The sequence below is a fragment of the Saccoglossus kowalevskii genome, chromosome 7, assembly GCF_978046115.1.
Source record: "Saccoglossus kowalevskii chromosome 7, keSacKowa6.1, whole genome shotgun sequence".
Lineage (NCBI taxonomy): Eukaryota > Metazoa > Hemichordata > Enteropneusta > Harrimaniidae > Saccoglossus > Saccoglossus kowalevskii.
The window spans coordinates 3,969,775-3,987,116 of record NC_140647.1 but is presented as its reverse complement, the minus strand read 5'-3'; the positions used below and the strand labels follow the sequence as shown (position 1 = coordinate 3,987,116).

The following is a 17,342-nucleotide window of genomic DNA, read 5'->3' as shown; positions in this document are numbered from 1 at the left end:
CCCATATGCCAAAGACCTTGAGCAGCATGCACGTTGCACGCGCCATGCTTCTTGCTTTTTGACCGAAGTAGTGGCCATCGTAGAGCTCGCTGCATTGGTTCAACTCGTTTCAAACTGTCACGCAATCGTTTCCTCTGTACTGTGACCCCCATCGTGTTCATTATTCCACAAACCATTCTTTCACTACAATCAGCAAAATTTGTTTTATTTAATTCAATATTATATCATCTAATTCGTCATTGCTAAGTTGTGTGAAAAACGCACTTCGATTGAACCCTTAATGTTTTAGTCCCCCCCACACTGTCCATCGTGAAATATCCTTCATCCGAAATCCACATTCGACTAACACTTGTCACGTCAGGGTCACGTCATTAATTTCGTATTGTGGGCGACCCGGTTCGTCTGTGTTAACTGTCTTACATGGTCCGAATGTCAACCCCTCAGATGATTGAGATGGCCTGTCTGAACGGCCACGGGATGCTGTCCCGATGTCAGTCCACTCTTCAAGGATTGCGATTAATCCTGATTGTAGAGACGAAAGAGAGTCAACAAGTCGCTGGAAGTCATTCTCGCCGTCAACACGACTTTGATGCTCGTGGTGTCTATGAATCGCACTCCTCAAATTGGCCGTGTATCTCAATATGGAACTTATACGAGTTGTCATATGCCTGGCTATTCTGTCATCGTTACATCGTGTATTCTGGTGATCATGAAATATTTGACTGACGTCGCGGAGAAAATCTTCCCAATGTCTGCTCATGGTGTTTGCTTGGGAAGAGAGTCTAATACATTTTCAAATTAAAACATAACGTTCAATTTCCCCCCGTTTTTATATTTTATTTTTTTTATTTACATTTCCGTCTTTTTCTCATTTAAATTTTTTTAAATATTTTATAATTTTGCTTTTTTTTTTCTTTTTAGAAATTTTGCAGCACTTGGCGCGCCATGGATACCCCCAAAAAGACTGTGGACCTTTTTTGCTATTTTAATATTTTTTTTTAATATCGGTTAATATTCCCTCTTGCAAATAATACACGGAATTCAGCTGGGAGTGTAGCTTGTTTTTGTTTAGTCTCATCCATATTTATCTAATGATGATGTGAAAAATTGTCATTATTGAATAGCACAGTTGTTGATGTATGTATAAGGAGGTAGTGGTATTCAAATTGAATAAATAATATAGTTATATTTACCTATATGTGAAATAAAATTCACCAATTAATAATAATAATATAACATAGAATATGTATATCGTATTAAGATAACCATTCACACAGTTTTTTAATTAAGGTAAATATTAATTACAAAACAGCCTAGTTGAGTTGCCATTTTCAAAATTAAATAGCAAACTGTAACCTTGGTAACGAGTGAATATGTAAACTGTACTATGTATTTATATCAAGTAAATTAATACATCCTTTTTGATACTCAACATTTATGGTTCATGACAAATATTATGAATATTATACATATAGCTGAAACGTATATATCAAACGGCCATATTGGTGACGTCATTATGCAACGTTCTCATGAAGAGTCTATTTGTTAATTTTGGTTAGTGATATCCTCAGGACTTTTATATTAAAGTAAATCGGAATTAGTTTGTACCAGCCTTGCCACTTCGATCAAAAAATAGACTAATGTGCAAACCATTTTGACCTTATGTTAATGACCATTTTAACTACCATAATGACATAATAATATATATTGTATTTATTATCTGGTGGAATAACTTTAATAGAATATAATTGAATAGAATACAATAACACAGAATAGAATAGAAGAAAATGTGATAGAATATGAGACAAAACAATAAATAACTAATAACTAAATAAAAAATGCAAATTTAAAATGCAGATAAAGTACCATCATAATTCTCCTGTTAAATTTAGACGAAAATATCCCCATATCGATAGAATGCGCCAATATCTAAAGTGGACAGTGATCTACTAGGGTATACAGGTGAGTCCCGAGTTGTTTAATATACATTGAGCTATTTTATTTAACCATTTCGATACGTTAATTATTGGCTACCTCATACAATTGTTAATCACAATAACAAACGGTTTTACAACACACACAACGCGTGATCGTTGTATAATGGAGAAAAATGTGGTCGAAATACAATGTTAGCTGCCGAGAGAGTTGGCTTTACACCTATTATTCTCCATGTAAACTAAGCAATAATTTCCCAAATGTTTAGACTGACAGTGTTCTACCTTCTACTGCATTGTATGTACATCTCCGTAGGGCGAAGATAATATTGGGGGGGGTATGAATAAAATCCATGTCCTTAAATAATATACATTATACTAAATTGAGACGAAAAATGTACCACTGATCGAAATATTTTGGTTCTATTTGTTTATAATTATGTGTTACGCCGTATTATAAGTATTGGATGTATGAATGACATTAAAATTTAGTGATATTATTGGCACCATTGGCATTAGATATCGGTGGCATGATTGATGTTGTTTTACCGAATCACAAATCGAGGCAACATCACACCATAAACATGATGTTCTAAATAATGGAGTCATGCCCAGAACCCATATATGTTGCCTGTAAAATTTTATATATATTTCAATAATTAAGAACTATCTGAACACAGGATATTGTCCATCATTTGGTACTAGCAGACACGCGAATTTGCTGAAACAATGGGGACAACAGAATCAAAGGATAATCTGGTTAAAGAGATTCTCAATACAAATACGCTGACTACCACCGACGACAAGAAACTGGCAAAATACATATATCCATTTGAAAATCTGGTTCTGGAAGGTGGTGGTGTTAAAGGAGTAGCATATGCTGGATTAATAAAGGTAAACAGAAGAAATTAAAATTATTTTTTTACTCCCGTTTTGACTGCCCTTTAGCAAACAGGAGTTATTTTTAAACTTTTTATATTTAATCCTGATTTACAGCTTTCCGTGTCTGTTTTACAATTTACGTGGTAGGTAAATGTCAAATGTAAATTAGACAAACTATATGATTAAAAACTGCTAACCACATAAAACAAATACAATGGTAGTGGTACTTATAATGTGACATCCTGTCATTGTTATAGTAGTATTTTCAGACCACAGGGCTATCATTTTGACCCTGATGTTATATAAAATATTGATGGCACATAATTCGCAACATATTTCCTCCAGTTGTAATATATAAGTACTTTTGGACATAAACCGGGGACATAAATAACTTGGCAATGTGGTTATATCATGTCTACATATTTAAATAGGGTACAACACACCTACATATGTCTGTCCTGTATGAAGAACCAGGAAGCAACCTGTAAATTACCTTTTCGATTGTATTGAGTAAATTACATGATAGTTTCATAGAAAAGAATTCATTTGTACAATGCATGACTAAAGCAAGTGGATTTTGGAAATAAATTACATATAAACTAGTGTTACAGTGGAAAATGTAATACATTTTCAATATCATTTTATTCGCTTTGTTTCCAAGTATGCCGTTTAGTTTATAAAGCTCTTCGATCAAATATTTTTAAGTTGATTAAATAAGCATGAATGAGATCACATTTGTTCCCTAAAAAGGCGTACAGTATTCTGTACATTGTGACATTTGTATTATTTAATGAATTTGTTTAGAAAAATATAGTTTTAATAAAATATGCATCAATATTATTGACGGTATAGGAACCAAACAATTTGACAAACATATGGGAATATACAGTAAACAAATAAAATTAGAGACTTGATCGATGCTCTCCGGTGAACAATGTTTCGTCCCTTCGTTTCTGGCACACTGCCGATGCAGCTGCACTACAATTTAAACTCGTGCTCCAGGGAGTATCGGCAACTGCACTGCTATCTGCTGCTACTGGTAGCACTGGTACAATATATGGGAGTAGTTCAGGCAGTGAGCTTCAGTGGTACCTGTTGATCAGCAGGGATTTCTACACAGCACGTCTGCATATGTACCTCTGTATAGGGTACAGCTCACTTATTTTCATTGCCAACAACACTGAGCGCAGCACATTCCAAGGTATTTGACAATCACCATGCAACTGTCTGAGACATACCATTATGCCACAGGGGAGACAGGGTGTATCTCAAATTCTGCTCCGAACACAACCTCGTGACTATACTCAGCAGTCTGAAAATAGACATGGGCAATGAGTTGTTGTTACTGCCAAACACGTGTGCTTTTCATTCACACATCAAGGGCTCTGTTTTTCACTTACAATTTATATCACAATATGTTCAATGGTACATGAGAATCATTTGAACATACTTAATATGCGATAAGAGTCAAATTAGCAATTATAAGACAAGAAAGTACTAGTAATTGGTGAGATTTTTGAAAGATGTGTATCAAATTATGTATTATCCATCCACAATAGCATACGTTTCTCTGTGACAAATCAACTGTGTCTCAACTTCTCGAGTAAACTCAAATTTAATTCAGGGCTGTAAAACATATTTATTTTTGTAAAGCATTTCATACTCGTATTGTACCATATTACTTGATAATTCACACACTTCACACTTTTAGCTATATATCAAATCGTAAGGTTGTAGAACAGATTATTCTTATTTTTTGTGTGTGTATGATATTGACACTTGGTGTGGATCGAATACTGCAAACCATTAACACAGTTTAGAAACCGCAGAAATACTTGCTCAAATGATAATGCAAGTCTATCACAGATTAATTCTAATTAGGTGAGATAAAAATTACTATATTGTTGTTGCCATGTTTCCACATTGATATGTGTGATGCATTTTATTAACTTTGCCCAGGCAAAAACGGCCAAATATAGGTATACACAATAAATAACACCCCTTCCCAAATAAAAATAATATTAAATTTAAAAACGTAAGAGGTAGTCACTAAATCATTTACATTCACACTCAAGCAAGAGAATAGACATGTTGGTGAACTAGCCTTGCACTGTGAGTGTTTTATTGTAGAATGTCTGTAAAATACAAGTTTTTTTCACAAATAATTTTTTTTACAAAAAACAGAACCGCAGACCTCATTTCTTTATAATTTTGAGTGGGCCAGCTAAGTTTCTACATACAGAAATACAAATAATATTTCTATTTAATTTATTTTACTTTTATAATATTGTCACTGAGGTTTATAAAATAAATTTACCATTTACAGATTAATGTGTTGGACACTATATAAACTTAATATTTTACAATCCATATCGTTATATTTGAATCTGTTTCAAGACATTTGAAAAAAATATTTTAGAAGCATAACAATACAACGACTAGAGTTGGTGTCACAGTTTGCTCCCAATTCATATTGAATATTGCCAGCAATAATTAATAAAGCTTGTTCAGAAATACCATTTATTTCCGACATCATACTCTGGCTAGTTCTCAGGATCTACAACAGTAAATAAATAAACAGAAATCATTTTGATGCCATGTTTTTAGACGCCACCGCCATAACGCACAGATATTCAACACCGCCATATCGAATTTGGATTTGAACCATACCATTTCAAGCTGCAGGGTGTCTATACAATGACTCAACAAACAATAAACACATCTTCCACCCACCACACAAATTTTAGGCATAATTGAACAACCAGAAAAGCAACAAATATCAGGCAGCATCCTGAAAACAACGAGATAGTGCATTACAACCAGTCATTAGAAACATGAAATCCTCCACCCCTCCCAGTACACCCTACAGCATTAATGGTTCCTATACTCATTTGCATATATGTACAACAAGCTTAGCCAATAAATGCACCTGACTCATCAAACTTTTTACCAACCACTCATTCTAAATATTGTTGAGTGATGGCGCTATTTACTAAAGAGAGGAATCTTTTAAAAAAATTAAACATCTGTTGATATCTATGCAAACTTCAACAAATAATAGAAACAGTTATCTGTTCATAATTACATTCATTGCTTGAATAACACCAACTTAAACGATCGTCACGTTCATGTGTATTTTATTTCAAATTTAATAAAGGTTCTAATGGACGTCGGAATCTACCAAAATATAAAACGTTTCGCCGGAGCTAGTATTGGATCTATGCTTGCCTGCTTGTTATCAGTAGGCTATCCTCCAACGGAAGCCATTCTAATGATGAACCGAGAGCTCAAGGATGTGATAGAGGGTATGTACGCTAGAAGTCATTGTTTGGTAATGTGGAAATAACATACCCAACCAACCAACCATGTCGTATACGGACATTTATATCATCAGTCATGTGACATTTGTGGCATCTTTCAAATGTTAAGCCTAGTGGTTCTCTACAAAATCCGTGGTTTAAGAAAAGAAGACAATGTCTTTTCGAAAAGTTTGCATAGCGAATGAGCTTGGGAAATATATAGGTCTCATCTCTCGTGTCATATAGTCTGGTAAAAATCTGCTTCTAGACAAACTAATACATTGATGACAATATATTGGAATTGAATGGCACATATAACAAATTAATGATTTGACAATTTCACCTAAAATGTACGCTAATACTATTCCATCAACTGAATATATACATGGTTGCTGACAATAAACAAAGGCTCCCAATATACTACTTGACTGACACGTCAAGGCACGTCCGTTTTAGAATACTAATCTAATAGTACACAATGTATACTTTCAGACCACTCATGTGGAGTATTCAGTTTGCTGCCTAATCTGATTACGAAATATGGATGGAATCCTGCAACAAAATTTTATAAATGGTTTGGTACAAAACTTGAAGACAAGACCGGCAATAAAGATATCACATTTAAAGAGGTATGTGTTGGCACGTACATATTGAACTAAACTGCGTGAAACTATATGTTGTCACGTGAAATATATGAGTATATTATTGCTGAAGCGTAATCTCTGTCTGCATCTACTTTTGTTACAGCTTTTCGATTTAACTGGCAATGAACTGTGCATAACTGTGAGTAATGTCAGTCGTCGAACAGTCGAGTATTGTCACATAAAAACTACACCTAATATGGTGGTTCGAATGGCTGTTAGAATGTCAATATCGTTTCCAGGTAATGTACTCAATATATATTTTGCTGGTTCTACAGAAAAATACATGATACAACTATAACAGTTAGAAGTGACACTGTAATAAGGTAATAAGAATCAAGTTCATGTTTCTCATGTTTGTCAGCATTTTCTGTTTATAGATTCAAAATGGTAACATATCTAAGACTGAATAATCATTAGAAATGTGAAAAATGGGGCAGAAAACAGTGAAAGTAAATAGTGAACAAAACCGAATACTCGGCAATTGATAACACAAGTAACACTATGAGTGACCAAAAACCCCACAGTCGCCAATGCTCACTGTCAAGTTATGAGGAAACAATTAAGTAAAAAATGATACTGACAAGGGTGAACAGGTGAAAGATACTAACACGGCCATCATTCCCAATACAAAAATCTAAAGGGAAGAAAGTGTACTACCCCCTCCTTCGAATTATGTCGCCACACAGGACGAGGTATCGAATATATTAGACGTTTCTCAAGCTAGTAAAATGTCACTAGCACCTTCAAATTTATAGAATCTACCAAACATTAAAAACAATTTTGAAAAGTTTTGTCCTAACTTTAAAGTGCATGTTAACAAAATCAAAAGGTATATAAACGACAGTGTGTAATGTATACTACTTTCATTAATATATTTGCTTTTTTGTAATATACTTCATTTTAATTTACCTTAAATGAGTGTAGAGTTTCTCATCCAAGTGATTTTATCTTTTACAAGAAACGCAAACTTTTATCGAAATTGTAAACAGAACTTCGGTTTTGCGTTCAACAACAGCCTGGAAGTATTTTGTTTATTTATTGTGCGTATATTTCGTTTACTTTATATATCAAAATGATTGTAGTGGGATTCAGGTGCGACATACAAATGTCTCAATCCTTTGCGCTTTTCATGTTTACCAGAATGCAATGTGATACTTCTTGCAGGCCTCACCTAGTCACTCTATGCCTCCTTTACTGTAACAGTACAGCTGTTCTCCGTCAGAATCTACGTCTTTTCTGACTGAAGAACCAACGCGGAAGCCGCGAATACAGTCCTGTTGTCGATTTATTTTTGAAAAATAGCATAAAAAATAGCATTATTTAAATATCGGAGGGATAGACACAGTTCTAACAAAGTGTGGAAACAATGTTTTTAATATGTTTTGCGATGAAAGAATAGAATGGGTTGAAACACCGTTGAAGATACAACGACCATGTAACTAGCCTGTTCACAACGAAAGAAGACAACGCCTTCGTTTTGGTTCCACATACAATATCAAGCATTTTGTATAGCCACGCAAAAAATAGGCTTTCACCAAAACTACTTTCCTATTTTTTTAATTGCAATAGTATTTTCTGGCGAGTCACAGGTAAAATACATATCCATTTAATCCGAGATATGTGTCACTCCTGACATTTCATCTTTTGTTTCTCTGTAGGGGTTTTTGAAGCAGTTCAATATCAAAATGGAGAACATGTTGACATCTACGTCGATGGTGGCGTCTTGGCAAATTTCCCGTTGCATTGCTTTGATGGTAAGTATACTAAGTAGGTATGTAATAGACAAACGCATACGCATTTACACACAGCCGATATATGAATATAGTGAATATGAATAGTGATAAGGCCAGTATTTATGCTACTGGCAGAATTGTATCTGTTTTTAAAATATATAGACTGGGCATGCAAACATATGAATTATTTGCAGAGCGACATTGATACACTATATCGACAATAATGTTTTACCTCGGTTCACCCTGACTACAATATGTTCACATGTAACATGACAAATTATATAAAATATAATGCAATTCACATAATTTAACACATACAAATTCAATCATTAACAACCAATTTAACAAAAAAAATACTGAAGACAAACAATTTGTTAAGTACAGAATTAATGCATACATTGAACATTGCTGACTCTTGACGACAGTACTATGCACCATTCTAATAAAGCTAGGATTTTGTGGTATATAAACCATAACTGCTTGGGAATGCATCACTCCTTGATATATAATTGAGTCTAATGACATGTCTATATGTATGTAAACTTTGCAACACCATGCAAAGTGTGACAACTTGCATTTAATCTGCCGTAACATAAATGCAGGACTACCTACATGAGCATTTCTAATAGTTTTTTTTTTGCAAACTATATATAGTCCTACTTTGTGCACCTTCATCAGTTTGTCCAGTGGAAAAAAATATGCCTTAGGAAGGTAGACCAGCATAATATTTAATATTGCTAGATTTACTTAACCAAGAAAACAAGGTAAACACATGAGGAGAATGGCAACCCCACCACTGAATACAGAAGAGGCCCTGGTAGACAGCTCACTCAATTTGTAGAAGTACTTTATTCCTATAGTGCTAGCTCCCAAACAAAACCAGTTACATTTATGACAACTCCCCATGGTTCCCGGGTAAAAGTAGTGGAAAATAAATTCCGACAGATAATCTGGCCTAGCTTATACCTCGAATTGATTCTCAGGCGCTTTCTGGTAAATGTACTCGTTTTCCCTCAGTTTACTGTGATAGGTATTTTTGATGGTTAAAAACCTTTCACTTAGGTAACCGGGATTCGGTCGTTTCCACGCTAGGCTGACAAAAAACACACACAAGCTTCATTCATGTTCCCAAACGATTATCTGCCAAGTCCCTGGTTTTCACCCGAGAAAGCATTAAATCACTCTTTATTTCTTGTCACTCCTTAACCAATTACAATCAGTATAAGAGACTCCAAGGCCTTGCCTTCAAACAAACAACCAATCACATGAAAGTTTTACACATCATTATCAATTAATTACTCGTCAAGCTATCTAGAAAAAACACTACTATATATTGTCAACACTAACTAATATTTATGGGGTAATAGTCTTGCACTAACATTCCACAAAGATACCAACTTAGTTAGAATCGCAAACAAAATTGGATTGGGATTACAGCTACTGTATTGTATCTTAAAAACTGCAGAGTCATAAGATGTTTTTGGTTGATTTCGTCTAGCTCGCCATCTGGCCTTGTCATTAACCTTTATCAGTATATGTCATGGCAACCACTGTCAAACTGACTGAAATATAAATCATGACATTACTCACATAGACAACTGGAAGTCAATCGTGCTACTGTCGTGTCCGATGAGCGACACACACACAAAAACAAAATAGGAATTCTGATTTAATTAAGCACATCATCAACCTCTTACTACGTCATGCAAGATACAAAATGTGTAATTCAAATGTTTATAAGTATAGGTAATCGTACTGGATGCTTGGTAAACATGTTTGTTCGTTTATTTTGTTTGGTTATTATTCCTTTATAAGTTCACAAATAAGTATTTAGTAATGCATTTATGACTTAGTTTGACACTATTGTGTATTCAACTGATTGAATTCGGATGTTTCCGAGTATGGCGGTACAAATATGCACACTGAGTAACATTTATAAGACTTGAAATTAAAATCTACATTCACCAGTTCAATTCGATGATATATATGCGATGAATGATTGTTTTATTTACTTTTGTCTTTCTAGGTTGGTGGTTGTCTTCAAAACCAGAAGACAGTTTTCTGATAAAACTACAACCCTTAAGTCAAATGAGCAAACTGTGGTCAAGCAGGTTTGACGGATTCAACAACAAAACTTTGGGAGCGATAGTGGTAAGCTCAATTAAGAAAATATATATCAGTAGTTTGGTTCAGTTTTGAGGTTTGTAGTGTTGGTGTTCAGTTTATTTGCTATGATTATTCTATTTATGCACTTAAATACAAATAACTACATTCAATATTCGTATATAACAATCTGACACGGAAAGTCAATTATATGAGGACTGGGTTATAAGAGATGGAGGAACTAAGGCCCAACATGTTGAAAGGCCGGATACAGATTTAGCAAGGTTAGTATAACAGGAATATCTCAAAACAGTTATGCCTTCTATAGTTTTTGATATGATATATCCAAATGAATTTTCCACTAAGAAAACATAAGCACCCACTTCATATAACTCGATTCGTCTTTCAGTCATTTTTTAATGTAATATATCAAGATATTGTCTTACTTCCGTCCGAACTAATATGCCATTCGACGGTTGATAGCCTGTATACTGATATTGTATAACCGAAAAAATATGTATGTACATAAGATGATAATAATAATTTACAAGTTGTTATCTGGTGTGGAACTCAGATATAGTGCCTAAAAGTAGTCGAGTCTGTGCCCCCCCAATTCTATCCAACATTTAGTAGAGGGTCATAAGCTTAATAATTACAATTTTTTTGAAAAATAAAAAAAAATATTTAATAGCATATAAAGTGGTAATATTGATGTTTGTAACAATAATAAATAATTAAAAAGTATATATTTTCAATAATAGGGTTATATATTACCAAAATAATATATAACTCATAGACTGTTAATTGGTTAAAATACATTGTTTTAATCCTGGGCAGGTAGAAGTATTTATTTGATGCATGCCGTGTTGAATAGTTGTGTGGTAATGGAGTGAAATAATGGTATATTTCTGATATTTGCGAAGCTTGAATATATCAAGTATATTAAGTTTGCGATTCTGTACTTGTCGAGTGTTTGCCACTCGTATGTCTTATGTCCTTTGGTGTGTAAACATAATTCACTTCATGCATTGCAAACAGAGATTAATTTAGGAATGTCACAGTATAAACACATAACCAAATCCAAAACTGAAATAGCAGATATTTGTCTCACAAACAACGATGTCTGTCAGATACATAGTGTTAGTACTGGCCCATAGAATAACAAATATTAGTATTAATACATCAGTCCGTATTTTACGGGGTATTATCATCCTACTGTACTAGGAAATGCGAACTGCAAATATGTAATGATTACGCGCGTAAGCGTCCTCTAATAATAAAAACAAACATGGCTGCCACCAGGATATGACGATAACGTCGGTCGATACTGCCGCTGTACTGTCTTCGTGCATACTTTGAGGTATCTTCGTAATACATGTATAATCTCTAATATTATAATAAAAATGTGACCCTTAGCTTCCAATAAATATTAATCACTACTGGTCAAAATCATACGGTGGCCCAGAAGTGCCAGGACAACTTCATTTTATAAGACAACACTTAAAATAAATAAAATGGACATAACTTCAAAGCAGCAAGATAAAACTAATATCACAGAACAAAATGTTCAAACTTTAATATCCCTTATGGCGGTAATGAATGATATACATCCTGCCTGTGTATATTTGTGGACAATATTTGAAGTTTATTTAGCGATTTTTAACTTGGAAGAATGTCAATAAGTTTACATCTTTTGCAACCAGCCTGGGATCTTGGGTTGCCGATATTTACAGATTTGGAAAACAAGTGCATAATGCCATTCTCATAGTTATGCCCTGACGTCCTAATATCACGCCCATGGAAGAAGCCACGTTAAAGATATAAATAACTGTTATGCCGAGTGGGTTGTTAAATCCCACTTCACATACAGGAATACTGAGAGCACTTTCACAATTAATAGCCAAAAACGTTCCTCACCTTTTAGTAAGTATAGAGGGAGGTCAACACGTATCAAACAATCTTATGTATGTACATCATATAGACATAAACTATGTATTCAAATGTTTCTACTTATTGTTTTAATATTCAGAGGTAGCGCAGAACTAGAACGAAAGAAGAAGGAATTGGAAGAATATCATGACAAGATATTTGAAGCATTCACTCAGTTTTTGAAAGTTCTGTCAGACAATGATGTAGACAAAAATTCCATTATTGACAGAAACGAGCTACGCAAGGCGTTAGAAATGGTAATTACAACACCACACGTGGTCTAATCTTTTGTCATTGCTTGGAATCCACTAACAGATTGTCCAAGTTAGTGCGGGGCTTTACAATTCTCCAGGAATGTAATATGAGTGGTAATTTTTCAAGTTCAAAATGTATACATAAATAATAATAGTTGATTATGTAGTGTAACATCACTCATGTGCGATATCGTTGTAAGCTTTATTAGCTCCGCTGTCGACTTTGTCGAGCGGAGCTTATCATATGAGTGATTAAACGTCGTCGTCCGTCGTCCGTGTCAATGTTTTACTTTTTCAACCTCTTCTTGAAAACTACAAGCCTGAATGCTTTGATACTTGGTGTATATGTACCTTGGGTAGACCTCTCTTAGGTTTGTTCATTACATGTTGATATCTTCAATTCTCTAATTTTGGTGAATATTTTTAACAGTTCAATTGCTTTGATATTACATATATAGATACTACATGTAGACCTTTCTCAGATTTGTTCATTTCGTGATGATATCTTCAATTCTCTAATTTTGGTGAATATTTTTGTCATTTTTGGTAAAAAGTGATATTTTCGACTTCTTGTTAAAAACTGTAAGTCCGATTACTTTGATATTACATATATAGGTACTACATGTGGACCTCTCTCAGATTTGTTCATTTTGTGATGATATCTTCAATTCTTTAATTTTGTTGAATATATTTGTAATTTTTGGTAAAAAGTGATATTTTCGACTTCTTGTTAAAAACCAAAAGTTCAATTGCTTTGATATTACATATATAATATATACTACATGTAGACCTTTCGCAGATTTGTTCATTTCATAATGATATCTTCAATTCTCTAATTTTGGTGAATATTTTTGTAATTTTTGGCAGAAAGGGATATTTTCGATTTCTTGTTAAAACTGTAAGTCCGATTGCTTTGATACTATTCATATTGTTCATTTTCTAATGATATCTTCAGTTCTTTAATTGAAATGTGCATTGCTAACAGCGGAGCTATCTCAGCTGATAGGCTGCTTGTATTTATGTTTTATTTAAACAATGAAAACGTTATGTCAACACAATCTGTTGAACCTGCTTGGTCAATATAAACACAGTGTGGGTGAATCAGATAATTATTACTTCCACACGGGCCTGAGATCCTCTTGTCAAATATGTGAACATGTGCACTATCCTTCACATTGTGACGATTTTATTGAATTTTTCAATAGGAAAGCAAACTGTAAATTTACTATTCTGCTTCTGATATTCTAATGTTCTAATGTGATATTTTTATTTATAAGGCTGACCAATCAACATTCACAACAGAACATGCAAGGACACTGTTTGGTGAGCAGTACGACTTCAAGACAGTTTTGGATCTTCTAGATGCCAATGGCGATGGAAAGGTAAATGATCCTACAAACTACATAGGTAAACGGATTAAAAAGCTTCATAATTGAGACCGTCGGAGATGATTTTTTTACGAGCGGAATATATGAATTTGTTAATATATCAATCTTAGTTCTATTTCGGCTGGATACACACAGGTAACGTCCCTCATCTGTCACCTGTAACGTCTTACTTGGTCTGAAACTGTTAAAACTAACGAACAATTGGTTTCCCGATCCACAATAATTGGTTGTTGACGTTACAATACGTATCTTAGAATTGATGAGACCTCTGACCAATAATTGTGTTTATTTATATTTTAGATAAATGGCTACGAGTTGGTTAAGTTTGCTGAGAGTAGAGGCATCGATATACAGAGTAAGTTCACTGGTTACGATCGAATAGAGATCACCAGTTTAGGAGGATTTGTAGGATCAATGATTGAGTCTATGACAGTGAACCTTCAACGACTTGGTTTTAACGTAAGTATAGTCACATATACAAACTATCCCGCATCACATTGATTTAGCAACTTTACATTTTGATTGCTCTGATATGTTGTCCCTATTATATCATATTTTTATTAGTCTTTGAGACGAAAGTGTGTTACATTTTTCACATACAATAATTTCAGTTGAAGAATGTTTGAATGATACTAATTTAGCAGGTGGCACACACTATGCACAGACAAAGTGCAATGTATGACGCATTGTTGTAAATCAAACAATTTCCTAGCGTAGAAAATAATCGGCTATTAAGTAGCTGTGCTGTCGACGGGAAATATTATAGCATAAACTGCTAAAATAACGTGGATGCTTACAGAATAAAATTAAAATGCTCCGAACAAAATTCAAATTGGTATTGTAAAATATATGCCTATCATGGTGTATTTTGGTATGTATACACAAGTACACTTATTATAAGGCTGAAAGGCTTAAAGCCTTCCGATTTGGTGGTCAGTCTAGTTTAAGAAAGTTTTCTCAGTCTAGATGTTGACAGTCTGTAAATTGCAAAAACAAAGTTGTGCAGTTGTAGGTTGGAAATGGTTAAATATGTTCCTGCATGGGTGAAATGGATTGGTCTTTAATGGGAGAAACAGGCTGAGAGTGAGTGAGCAGATAAAATAAAATAATTTGAATCGGGGTAATGCAGGCTGTGAGTCATTTACTTCAAGTTATACATATCGGTATAATACTCAATCTTTGGAATGAAGATAATATTGATTCTTAATTATTTGAATGCTCATGGGATGCTCGTAGATGTCATAGTTTTGTATTGTCATTTCAGGCGACGGATGCCGTTCGTACTATTGGCATTGATGTGGGTTACCTTGGTAGTATGGATTTCGAAATTGAACCCGAAGATAGTGTGTATGCAATTAAGGTATTATACTGATTCGATCTTTATTCCTTCCTTTAAACCTTCTTCGTTTGCACAGTACACACATGCCATTCTCAATTGATCTTTTTCATGATTCTCCACAGCAAGGTATGGTTGGAACACTCCGATATTTGAGATACTACGTGAAGAAATTTAACCCACCTGTAAAATAAGAGACAGGCCGTCGCATTACGTGACTAGTGTTTAAGTCGATTGTCTACATAGTGTGTTGAGAAATGTATTGTAATATTGAGTTTCATGTAGTAACTGAATGTGTATTGCCATAATACACATAATTTGTGTAATTGATTAATGCAGTTACTGGGATGTAACTAAATATCTATAAACATTGATCTAATATATGTGTGTTATTAGTATTGTGAATATATATATGGTAATTAAGTAATGTATAATACAGTTAGTATATATGTGAACTATTAGTGATGTTAATACATATTATAAATAATGGAATAATACAGTTGGTGGGATGTAACTAAATGTATATAAACATTCATCTAATGTTTGTGTAGCATTGGTGTTGTGAATAACAATTCTTTTAAGTAATAAAATGATACAGTTAGTGGAATGTAACTAAATGTATATAAATATGTATCTGATATTTTTGTAGTATTAGTGTTGTTAATACAAATTATTTTTAGTAATAAAATGATACAGTTAGGGGGATGTAACTAAATGTCCATACAATTTTATCTGATATATGTTCAATATCGGTGATGTGAATACATATTTTAAGTAACGAAATGATAGTTATTGGAATGTAATTACATTATAAATATTTCAGATATATGTGTATTATTAGTACTGTGAATACATATATGGTAATTTAGTAATGTAATGATACATTTAGTGGAATGTAACTAAATATATATATATATATATATATATATATATATATATATATATATATATATATATATATATATATATATATATATATATATATATATATATATATATATATACAATTCACTCACCTGTAAACATACTATGGCATGACTTATAACTTGTTCCTATAGATTTGGTAGCCTAGGCGTAGTGAATATGTGTACGATATACGTCTCAGATATTGAATTTGCTTTACTTCTGAAATTAAAATAAAATATTAAAATTAATTCATTACATCTGTTCTATTTTTATAGAAGAACCTTCCCAAATAAAAAAAAAATCTAAAATTTAAAAATATAAGAGGTAGTCACTAAACCATTTATTTTCACACTCAAGCAAGAGAATAGACATGTTGGTGAACTAGCCTTGCACTGTGAGTGTTTTATTGTTTACACTAAAGTTTTTTTCACAAATAAACAATTTAAAAAAAAAACTGCAGACCACACTTCTTTATATTTATTAGTGGGCAAGCCATGTTTCCACATACAAAAATACACATAATATATTTCTATTTAATTTATGTATGTATTCCCTTTAGAACCTCAGTTCAGCCCACGAAAGAAGAAACTGTTTTCTGAATTTTCAAATTTTACCATTTTCCTTATTTTCGTTACAGTGAAAATGCACATGCAATCGCTTAAACAAATATTTGGTTAATTCGTCCGTACTTTTCCCATATTCCATTATTTTAGGAGGCGTCATTCAATGCTCATCACTGTGTATCATTACCGAAATTATCCGCAGTTTTGAAAATGTCGCTCTTGGAGTGAGACGTTAATGACTGAATGAATGTCACGGTCAAGGAAATATAATTCATCTCGATCTATAAGTGGGTATATAAAACGTGTACATTTCATTCTCCTTTTCTCAGTCCACTTTATCAAAAAAACACGATGACAAAATTTTTTTTTTC

General features: G+C 33.4%; 1 protein-coding gene across 1 annotated transcript; it reads left to right on the top strand.

Moving 5' to 3' along the window:
* The first annotated feature begins 1,925 nt into the window (after positions 1–1,925).
* Positions 1,926–16,140, top strand: LOC144349248 (uncharacterized). The gene is made up of 13 exons (XM_085501621.1): positions 1,926–1,962; positions 2,615–2,828; positions 5,974–6,121; positions 6,608–6,744; positions 6,863–6,998; positions 8,418–8,513; positions 10,519–10,643; positions 10,782–10,879; positions 12,625–12,781; positions 14,056–14,160; positions 14,467–14,625; positions 15,431–15,526; positions 15,628–16,140. The coding sequence occupies exons 2-13, from the start codon at positions 2,664–2,666 to the stop codon at positions 15,694–15,696; spliced, it is 1,491 nt and encodes a 496-aa protein (XP_085357747.1). The 5' UTR covers positions 1,926–1,962; positions 2,615–2,663; the 3' UTR covers positions 15,697–16,140.
* Positions 16,141–17,342: the final 1,202 nt, after the last annotated feature.